The following is a 12,028-nucleotide window of genomic DNA, read 5'->3' as shown; positions in this document are numbered from 1 at the left end:
TTAAGAACTTTACTCTTAAAATCTGAACGTTCCAGTTTTCCTCTTGTTATTGGTTTTTAGTTTCATGCCATTTTGGTCAGAGAAGATACTTGGTATGATTTTAACCTTTTTGAATTTGCTAAGATTTGTTTGGTGGCCTAACATATGGTCTGTCCTGGAAAATGTTCCATATGTGCTTGAGAAGAATGTGTATTCTGCTATCATTGGATAGAATGTTCAGATTATGTCTGTTAGGACCATTTGATCTATAGTATTCTTCAAATCCACTGTTCCTTATTGATTTCTCTGCCTGGATGATCTGTCTCTTGTTGACAGTAGCATATTAAAGTCCCCAACTATTATTTTATTGCTGTTTATTTCTCCTTCTAGCTAAGTGAGTTTTTGCTTTACATATTTAGGTACTCCAATGTTGGACATGTAAATATTTACAATTGTTATATCTTCTTGATGTATTGACTCCTTTATCATTATATAATGACCTTCTTTGTTTACAATTTTTAGTTTAAGGTTTATTTTGTCTAATATAAGTATAGCCACTGCTGCTTTATTTTTTTTTTTTGGTTACCGTTTGCTTGAAATATCTTTTTCCATGCCTTCACTTTCAGTCTATGTGTGTCTTTAAGGCTAAAGTGAGTCTCTTGTAGGCAGCATATTGTTGGATCTTGAGTTTTTTTATATCCATTCAGCCATTCTGTATGTTTTAATTGGATAATTTAATCCATTTACATTTAAAGTAATTATTGACAGGTAAGGATTTACTATTGCCATTTTGTTAATTATTTTCTGATTGTTTTGTAAATCTATTCTTCCTTGTTTCTTATCCTGCTGTCTTTTTTTATGTTTTGATGTCTTGTGGTATGAGCGTGCTTTGACTTCTTTATCATGTTCTTTTGTGTAATTACTATGAACACTTGGAAATTAAACAACACTCTCCTGAACAACAAATAGATCAAAGAAGAAATTAAAGGGGAAATAAAATAGTTTCTTGAGAAAAACGACAATGGAAATACAACATACCAGAACTTGTCAGATGCTGCAAAAGCAGTTCTAACAGGAATGTTCATAACAGTAAACACCTACATTAAGAAGCAAGAAAGATCCCAAATAAACAGTTAGATCTCTAACTCTACACCGTAACAAACTAGAAAAAGAAGAACAAACTGAGCCCAAATTTAGCAGAAGAGAAGAAATAATAAATATTAGAGCAGAAATAAATGAAATAGAGAACAGAAAAAAATACACAAGATTTGCCAAACCGAGAGGTAGTTCTTTGAAAAGATAAACAAAATTGGCAAACCCTTAGCTAGGCTATCCAAGGAAAAAAGAGAAAGGACTCAAATCAACAAAATTCTGAGTGAAAAAGGAGACATTACAACTGATACCACAGAAATTCAAAGGATCATAATAGGCCACTACTAACAACTATATGCCAACAAACTGGACAACCCAGAAGAAATGTAAAAATTCTTAGAAACATACAGCTTACCAAGACTGAATCAGGAAGAAATAGAAAATCTTAATAGACCAATTACTAGTAAGGAGATTGAATCAGTAATCAAAAATGTCCCAACAAAGAAAAGCCCAGGACTAGATGGCTTCCCTGGTGAATTTTACCAAACATTCAAAGAAGAATTAACACCAGTCCTTCTCAAACTCTTCCAAAAAATTGAAGAGGAGGGAACACTCGCAAACTTATTTTATGAGGCTAGCATTAGCCTGATACGAAAAGTAGAAAAGGACACTACAAACTAGTATCCCTGATGAATATGCAAAAATTCTCAATAAAATACTAGCAGACTAAATTGAACAACACATTAAAAGGATCGTATACCATGATCAAATGGGATTTATCCCTGGGATGCAAGAAGGGTGTGACACACACAAATCAATCAATGTGATACATCATATTAATAGAGTGAAACAAAAGAATCATGTAATCATCTCAGTAGGCATAGAAAAAGCATTTTACAAAATTCAACGTCTATTCGTAATAAAAACTCTTTAACAAATTAGACATAGAAGGAACATATCTCAACATGATGAAGGCCATGTGTGATGCCCACAACTAACATCATACTCAATAGTGAAAGGTTGAAATCTTTTCCTCTAAGATCAGGAACAAGGCAAGGGTGCCCACTCACACTACTCTTAGTGGACCTAGTACTGGAAATCCTAGCTAGAGCAATCGGGCAAGAAAAAGAAATAAAAGGCATGAGAACTGGAAAGAAAGAAGTAAAATTATCTCTATTTACAGATGACATATATATAGAAAATCCTAAAGACTCAACCAAAAAACTGTTAGATCTAATCAATGAATTCAGTAAAGTTGCAGGATACAAAATTAACGTTCAAAAATCAGTAGCATTTCTAAATGCTAACAACAAATTTCCTGAAAAAAGAAATTGATCCCATTTACAATATTATCGAAAACAATAAAGTCCTTGGAAGTAAATTTAATCAATGAGGTGAAAGATCTCTACTCTGAAAACTACAGGACATTGATGAAAGAAATCAAAAACACAAATAAATGTAAAGGTATGCCATATTCATGGACTGGAAGAAGTAATATTGCTAAAATGTCCATACTACTAAATGTCCATCTATAGACTCGATGCAATTCCTATCAGAATTCCAATGAATCTCTTTTATTTCTTTTTCTATGTTAAGCATAGAATATCAAGTAAGAGTGGTGAAAGTGGGCATTCAGGCAAGAAAAAAAATAAAAGGGGTCAAATTGGAAAGAAAGAAGTAAAACTGTCACTATCTGCAGATGACATGATTATATATAGAGAAAACCCTAAAGAATCCACCAAAAAACTTTTGGAAATAACAAATGAATACAGTAAAGTTGGAGGATACAAAATCACACAAAAATCAGTTGCGTTTCTATACACTAACAACAAAGTAGCAGAAAGAGAAATTAAGAATACACTCCCATTTCCAATTACAGCAAAAAGAATAAAATACCTAGGAATAAACTTAACCAAAGAGGTGAAAGACCTGTACACTGAAAAGTATAAAACGTTGTTGAAAGAAATTGAAGAAGACACAAAGAAATGGAAAGATAGTCCATGCTCTTGGATTGGGAGAATTAACATAATTAAAATGTCCATACTTCCTAAAGCAATCTACAGATTCAATGCAATCCCTTTCAGAGTTCCAACAACATTTTTCACAGAAATAGAACAAAGGATCTTAAAATTTATATGGAACAACAAAAGACCTCAAATAGTCAATGGAATCCTGAGAAAAAAGAACAAAGCTGGAGGTATCACACTCCCTGATTTCAAAATATGCTACAAAGCTGTATAACCCAAACAGCATGGTACTGGCGTGAAAACAGACACATAGATCAATGGAACAGAATGGAGAACCCAGAAATAAACCCATCTATTGACAGCTAATTTTGGACAAAGGAGCCAAGACCGTACAATGGAGAAAGGAAATTCTCTTTGATAAATGGAGTTGGGAAAACTGGACAGCCACATGCCAAAGAATGAAAGTAGATCATTATCTTACAGTATACACAAAACTTAACTCAAAATGGATTAAAATCTTGAATGTAAGACCCGAAACCATGAAAACTTCTAGAAGAAAACAAAGGCAGTACACTCTTCAACATTGGTCTTAGCAGCATATTTTCAAGTACCATGTCTGACCAGGCAAGAGAAATAATAAAAAGAAATAAACATATGGACTACATCAAACTAAAAAGCTTCTGCACAGCAAAGGAAGCCATCCACAAAACGAAAAGACAAACTAACAATTGGGAGAAGATATTTGCAAATCATTTATCAGATAAGGGGTTAATATCCAAAATATATAAAGAACTCATATATCTCAACAACAAAAAAGTAACAACCCAATTAAAAAATGGGCAAAAGATCTGGACAGACATTGCTCCAAAGATATACAGATGGCCAACATGCACGTGAAAAGATGTTCAGCATCATCTACTATCAGGGAAATGGAAATCAAAACTACAATGAGATATCACCTCATGCCTGTCAGAATGGCTATAATTAACAAGATAGGAAATGAGTGTTGGGGAAGATGTGTAGAAAAGGGAACTCTTATACACTGCCAGTGGGAGTGCAAACTGGTGCAGCTACTATGGAAAACAGTTACGGAGATTCTTCAAAAAATTAAGAATAGAACTACCATACAATCCAGCTATCCCACTGCTGGGTATTTAGCCAAAGAACATGAAAACATGAATGTGTAAAGATACATGCACCATATGTTCATTGCAGCATTATTCACAATAGCCAAGACTTGGAAGCAACCTAGGTGCCCATCAAGGGACGAATGGATAAAGAACATGTAGTGTATATACGCAATGGAATACTACTCATCCATAAAAAATGATGAAATCCAGCCATTTGTGACAACATGGATGGACCTTGAGGGTATTATGCTAAGCGAAATAAGTCAGAGAGAGAAAGTCAAATACCATATGATCTCACTCATAAATAGAAAATTTAAAAAAACAATGAATAATCACATAGAGACAGAGATTGGACTGGTGATTATCAGAAGGGAAATGGGGAGGGAGGAGGGCAAAAAGGGTAATTAGGCACCTGTGTTTGTTGATGGATTGTAATTAGTCTTTGGGTAGTAAACATGATGTAATCTACACAGAAATCGAAATGCAATGATGCACACCTGAAATTTATATAATGTTATAAACCAGTGTTACCGCAATTAAAAAAAAAAAGAATTCCAATGGTATTTTTACAGAAGTAGAAAAAACACTACTGAAGTTTATATGGAATCACAAAAGACCTTGAATAGCAAAAGAAATCCTGAGAAACAACAAAGCAGGTGGCATCACACTTCCTGATTTCAAACCATATTATACAGATATAGTAATCAATGTGGTACTGGCATAAAAACAGACAAATAGACCAATGGAACAGAATGAAGAGCCCAGAAATAAACCCAAGCATATACAGGCAACTAATGTTTACAAGGGAGCCTGAAACCATGATACTCCTAGAAGAAAACATAGGAAATAAAGCTCCTTGACATGGGTCTTGGTAATGAATTTGAATATGACACCTAAAGCACAAGCAACAAAATCATGAATAAAGAAGTTGGACTGCATCAAACTAAAAAGCTTCTACTCAATGAAAGAAACCATCCACAAAATGAAAAAACAACCCCTGGAATAGGAAAAAATATTTGCAAACCATATATCTTATAAGCTGTGTTAATATACAAAATATATAAAGAACTCATATAACTTAATAGCAAAAATCAAACAACTCATTTAAAAAATGGGCATAGGACCCAAATAGCCAGTTCTCTAAAAAAGATATCTGAAAGGCCAACAAGTACTTGAAAAGATACTCAGCATCACTAATCATTAGGGAAATGCAAATTAAAACCACAGTGAGTTATCTCCTCACGCCTGTTAGAGTGGCCATCATCAAAAAGAGAAGAGTAACAGACACTGACATGGATGTGGAGAAAAGGGAACCTTGTATGCTGTTGGTGGGATTGCAAATTGGTACCGCCATTATGAACAACAGTATGGAGGATCCTCAGAAAATTGAAAAGAGAACTGTCATATGATTCAGCAATTCCACTTCTGGGAGTATGTTCAAAAGTAACAAAAACACTAACTCGAAAAGATATATGCACCCCTATGTTCATAGCAACATTATTTAGAACAGCCAAGACATAGAAACAACCTAAATGTCCATTGATAGATGAATGGATAAAGAAATTGTGCTATATATACACAATGGAATAGTATTCACCCATTAAAAAACAAGGGAATCCTACCATTTGCGACAACATGGATGGACCTTGACGGCGTTATGCTAAGTGAAATAAGTCAGAGAAAGACAAATATGTGTGATCTCACTTATACGTAAAATCCAAAAAACAGAAAACCAAACTCATAGAAAAAGAGATTAGACCTGTGGTTATCAGAGGCAGAGTGTGAGGGGAGGGGAATTTGGAATAAGGTGGTCGAAAGGTACCGACGTCCAGCTATAACATAAATAAGTACTAGAGATGTAATGTAAAACATCGTGACTGTGGCTAACGTTGCTCCATAATAAATAGGAAAGTTGTTAAGAGAGTAAATCCTATGAGTTCTCATCACAAGGAAAAATGTTTTCCTTTTTCTTTCTTTTCTTTTTATTGTATCAATACAAGAAGATGGCTGATAGCTGACCCTATTGCGATACTTACTTCGCAGTATATGTAAATGAAACCGTCATGCTGTATACCTTAAACTTACACAGTGATGCTTGTCAATTACTTCTCAATAAAACTGGAAAAACAAATAAATAAAAGGAAAAAAAAACTGAACCTGGAAATTTCTGCTGATGAGGAAAGATAGATGCTCAGTCATTCACTGAATTATAAGAAAAATCCACATTGTTTTTCACCCTTTCTTTCTTAATATTTTTGATTGTCAGGGTTTTTTTCTTTTGTTTTGTTTTTTATTTGTTCGGGTTTGATTTAAATCAACCAAAGATTAAATAATCCTTCAGTTTGGTCAAATAAGAAAATGAGAAAATAGGGGCTGGCCCGGTGGGGCAGCAGTTAAGTTTACACGTTCTGCTTCTCGGCGGCCCGGCGTTCGCTGGTTCGGATCCCAAGTGCGGACATGGCACCGCCTGGCACGCCATGCTGTGGTAGGTGTCCCACATATAAAGTAGAGGAAGATGGGCACAGATGTTAGCTCAGGGCCAGGCTTCCTCAGCAAAAAGAGGAGGACTGGCAGCAGATGTTAGCTCAGGGCTAATCTTCCTCAAAAAAAAAAAAAGAAAATGAGAAGATAGCAATATGATAAGGATAATCCTAAACTACCTTTCAGTTTTCCCCATAGCTCTGGGAAGAGTGACAAAGATGAAACACACAAGCACGTGCACACACACACACATACATGCACACATTGTGTTTCAGTAATTCCATGTTTCGTGTTTAATATTGATAAAATCTTTCATGATAGAACAGAGTAACAATGAAATTCAGTGCTGTTACTAGGTAGATAATTTAAAAGGAAGAAGCTTGACTGCTGTGTCATGTTCTGCTGCCTCTAATTTTGTGACTCTCTTCTTGACTTTGGCAATCAAATAACCTAGCTGTTATAATTATGTGTAAGATAGAGTAAGTAGAATAGAAGAACTCCCTGGTGAATAAAATACATATGCTATGGTAGATTTGTTATATGACAACACTGTTACCTGCTCGAGGATCTTTTTAACTTACTTCCTAATTCTCAACTCTTAGCCAAAAAGTGAGGTCACCAGAGGCTGAATTATGGATAAGTAAGGTAATCATATAGTAATTGACATTTACAGTCAGGAACCTAAGCCTTTTGTATCACAAAAGTTTGAGTAACAGTTGGTAACATTTTATGTAGGATATATTTACTTTTAGTCTTTGAAATTGTATACTGTGTACAATAAAATTTATGAAAATAGAACTGCCTTCTGAAAGAGAATTTATTACAGTTTGAAAAATATCTGTTTAGATGTATATATCTTGCAATAAGATTTTTAAATATTACAGTATTTTTGTAGGTGTGAAATGCTTTGTTCTAGAGAACAAACATATATGCAACATATTTTTAATAAGCTTAAGATGTAATGTACACCGTCATTTACTTGAATCCAAGTTCTTTGGCAATTGGGCACATTTCACACATACGGAGTGTGTATGTCTGTATGCATGTATATGTATGTATGAATATATATGTGTATATGTATACTCTGAACATAAAAAATAGCGTTTTACAAAAAATGCAGGGAAAGAAGCTTACAAAAAATAGACTACTAATTGAATTCTAGTTTGAAATTAAAATATACCCTTTTGCAAATTGGTGTTCTTTCCTTTGCTCTAAGTCGCCCCATCTGTGCAAAGTTTGAAGCTCTTTGAAATTAATATAAATTACTCCCAAAGCAGGAACTATTTCAGATGCTTAATTTTATGTGAAAGTATTACATCTTTTATTTAAAATAGATAATTACTGCTTGGAATAAAAAACTCATTGGGACAATGACTAAAAGTATTTTTCTTCGTATCCTGATATCATCTAGTAAAATCCTTTACTCATGGTAGGCACTCAATAAGTGGTTGATAAGTAAATGAATATACTTATTTATCTAAAGTGGATATACTGGTATGAATTAGACTGTAAACTATGAATTATACTCAAAACTATGAATTATGAAGTATAATCATGAATTACACTTATATTATAAATTCTACTTAAACTGTCCTGCTTAGGTTTTCTAGTAAATATGAATGTCTACCTTAAAGTATTAAAATTATTATATGTTAACATTTCCTGTAATGTCATCAGTACAGTGGAAAAATGGATTGGCTCTAGAAAGCCACAGACAAACATGATATCTCTTATTTTGCAGAATGGTTTCACACCATTGTATATGGCAGCCCAGGAAAACCACCTGGAAGTTGTCAAGTTTCTTCTTGACAATGGTGCAAGCCAGAGCCTAGCCACAGAGGTAAGACACTTTGGTTCTTTCTATGGGTAAGCTCACGTTTGTAAGGCATTTTGTAAACCTGGAGTGGTAACTTTGAGAATTTGTCCCACTAGTATTTCAAATGCAGTTGTATATTAATGTGTGGGTTTATGTTTTTATGAAATAAATTAGAAAGTCTATTTTGAATCTTTAAAGACTCTTCCATTACATAGATATCCTTTCTGCTCTTAAATGCCTGGCTCTACCCTATAATTGAGCTATTTATTTAATACTTAAATATTTGCTTGAGAACACTTTTCTGTTTCTTATAATTTTGCCTCAAAGGCAACCACTGTTTTGAAACATTTTTGTGATAAAACATGTTTTAATTCTGTATTTTTCAAATTTAAGTTATTGTAATTATAACAATTAAATTTGTTTCTAAAGTTAATTAAATTTAATTCACACTTCTAAACAAAACTAGTATACATTTTTAAGTATTCCATAAGAGTGGTATTTGAAAAAAACCTTTGCAGTCTTAAACAGAAGAGTTATTTAAAAATAAAAAGTTATTGGAGCCTGCCCTGTGGCATTGTGGTTAAGTTGGCACGCTCCCCTTCCATGGCCCAGGGTTCACAGGTTCAGATCCTGGGTGCAGACCTAGCACCACTCATCAAGCCAGCCGGCAACATCCCACATAAAATAGAGGAAGATTGGCATAGATGTTAGTGCAGGCCCAATCTTTCTCATAAAAAATAAATAAATAATAAAATTTTAAAAATTTAATTAAGTCATTGGTACTATCTTAGGTAACACAGTTTCTTTTTTAAACTAATCTGGATAGAAGATTGTGATCCTTTGTGAAGTATATCGCTAGAAACCTATTGCTAATGATAAAGGACCAATGTTTGACTAGTCTTTATTTTTAACAAAATAGTGAATTAGAACAGATGCAGGGTTATCCCTGTCATAATACCACTCCTCTTACTTGCATTCTGATGTGTTTCCTGAACGGCACAGGAAGGATGGCAAAAGAGGAATCGTGGATAACCTCACTCAGCTTTCGAGATGATGCCTTCCAGGGTACCCACTAGATGCATGAAGAGGCAGTTTGCACCAGAAGAAATACAAATGACTATAAATGTGTGAAAATTCTCACCCTCACACATAGTCAAAGAAATAGTAATTTATTAATCAGATAAAGAATGAGATCCAGTCTTTTGTCCAGGAAAGAGGAGAAAATTTGAGGGAAAATCAAGAAATCAGAACTTTCCTACAATATTGGTGAAGTTAATCATTGGTTGCAACACTTTTGCAGAACATCTAACAGTAGCTATCAAAAATTAATATTTATACACCTTTTTACTTAGCAATTCTAATTCTAAGAATTTATATTACAGATATATTAGAGGAGAATGCCGAAACAGCATATATGAAGTTCATCAACATGATTAGCAATAATTTTTTTAAAACTGGAAGGAACCTAAATATGCACCGCTAGGGAACCTGTTTAGTAAATATTGCTATACTTATACAATAAAATGATCTTCTGCATTATTAAAAATGAGGCAAGACTATGTGTACTGATGCAGGAAAATGTCCATAGTGTATTATTATCAGTGGTTTAATCTGAAAATTAGGAGACTTACTTTTCGCTTTACCCTCTTGTGCTGTTAGGGATTTTTATCATGAGAATGTATTATTTTTATAATAATATTCTTAAAGCTAGTTAAGAAATAACTCCTGATTGATAACAAAAGAACAAACCTCTGGTAGGTGTCCAGCAGAACCTGTCTTCCCACCTGAGGAATAGCTGGCCCGAGCGCAGTGCCTCAGACGCAACGTGCAGGTTCATCACGGGGGGCGGCGAGAATGGGGACGGGAGGGGGCATTGCTGGATAAGAGAAAATCCTTCCCCATTTTGGATGGGAATACTAAATAATAGAAATATCCTAATGAAAGTCATCCCATGGTACTTTCTTCCTCTGTGAAGGATAGGTAATATTGGTTTTTAGACTGTGAGGTGCAGATCACTAAGCATCTCTCCTTTAAAAGCAGACATGAGCCCAACTGACTGCTAATGGATCGGAATTTCCCCGTAAACTAATCATCGGTAACTGAGTTCTCCGGTGTTTTTTTAAGCTTTCAAGGTCCAAAAAGAGGCACTACAACTAACTTAAGGAAAAATAGTACGTGAAAGCCTCAAAGCACTAATTCAGTCTCGTTTGGCAAAGGATATATAAAATAATATTTATACTCCTTTATATTAATTTAATTTCTCTTTTTTTGTAACTTTAAGGAAAGAAACAATAAATGTTCTAGGAACAAGCGCCATCCATGTTTTCATAAGGGTGGCCGGTGCATCACTGTTTAAACAGCAGCTGTGACTGTCTAGAGACGTTTGAACCTTTGCCTGAATTTTTCCCTCTTCTTTTGGATCATGGGTAACGGAGAGTAAAAGAACAGCAAGAAATAAGACATTTGATTCACACGATGTTCTAATTATGATGTTGCTCTCTTTTTAGCAATGATAGTGGTGTCATTTATACAGAAGTCTGTATTTAGAGAACAAACAGTAGGGAGCAATTAAAGGATCATTTAGATGGCAAATTTGTAATAGAATTTTTAATTTATTAAATGACGTGATACTGCCAAGTTCCTTCAAGACAGATTTTTTTCATATGTACCTTGTATATAGGCATCAAGTCTTTGGAATGACTGTGGCCTTTAAATCTTTTTATACCTTTTCGATATTGCTGTGTACTCCATATCATATCTTTTCCATATATCTCTTCCTCCTTTGATAATTTACTTTTTTTTTTAATTTCTTTTTGAGGAAGATTAGCCCTAGCTAACTACTGCCAATCTTCCTCTTTTTTTTTTTTTATATGCTGAGGAAGACTGGCCCTGAGCTAACATCCATGCCCATCTTCCTCTATTTTATACGTTGGACATCTACCACAGCATGGCTTTGGCCAAGCAGTGCCATGTCCGCACCCGGGATCCGAACCGGTGAACTCTGGGCCGCCAAGAAGCAGAACATGTGCACTTAACCCGTGCGCCACTGGGCTGGCCCCTCCTTTTGCTAATTTAGATTTGCGTGAGGTTCATTTCTTCTAAGGGTAATTATTAAGCACCCATTGTGTGCCACATTCTCCACAAGGGAGTCAAGGTTTTCATGGAGCTTCTAGCACATTTCCCTTTGGCTTGTATTTTTCCCTTAAGAATAACTGCATAGAACAAACAAAACTATTTAAACTTGGCTTGAAACGAAATCTGGAGCTGCTCATTTTAGCTGTTAACACCTTAGAGCTGGTATCTTTGCGTCTTTAATTGGCTTATGCAGGAAGCACATTCTTATGGGTGCTAATCATCTCCATTGCAGTTTATTTTCTGGTGCAAAGTAGTTTCCTTTATGTATAGGCCCTGTGGGTTTAAAAATTCTTATCAGCCAAAATGTAGCTGTTTAGTGTGGATTCAGAACAGAAGTGGGCTGTCATTTTTACCCCTTAGATTTTGTTCAGGTTTTGACAGTGAGAGGCAACATTACCTCTTACTACACAATTTTTCCTTTTACCACT

The 12,028-nt window shown here is 34.7% G+C and overlaps 1 protein-coding gene across 50 annotated transcripts in view; it reads left to right on the top strand.

Annotated features, from left to right (window-relative positions):
* ANK3 (ankyrin 3) overlaps window positions 1-12,028 on the top strand; it is a 627,813-nt gene that overhangs the window by 406,698 nt on the left and 209,087 nt on the right. For all 50 annotated transcript variants that reach the window (XM_070225383.1, XM_070225455.1, XM_070225362.1 and 47 more), the window contains exon 5: window positions 8,391-8,489. In XM_070225383.1, the coding sequence (XP_070081484.1) occupies window positions 8,391-8,489 (99 nt within the window). The remainder of the gene's footprint in view (window positions 1-8,390; window positions 8,490-12,028) is intronic.

This window comes from Equus caballus, chromosome 1, assembly GCF_041296265.1.
Source record: "Equus caballus isolate H_3958 breed thoroughbred chromosome 1, TB-T2T, whole genome shotgun sequence".
NCBI classification, from domain to species: domain Eukaryota; kingdom Metazoa; phylum Chordata; class Mammalia; order Perissodactyla; family Equidae; genus Equus; species Equus caballus.
The sequence above is the reverse complement of the archived record's forward strand: the minus strand, read 5'-3'. Positions and strand labels throughout refer to the sequence as shown.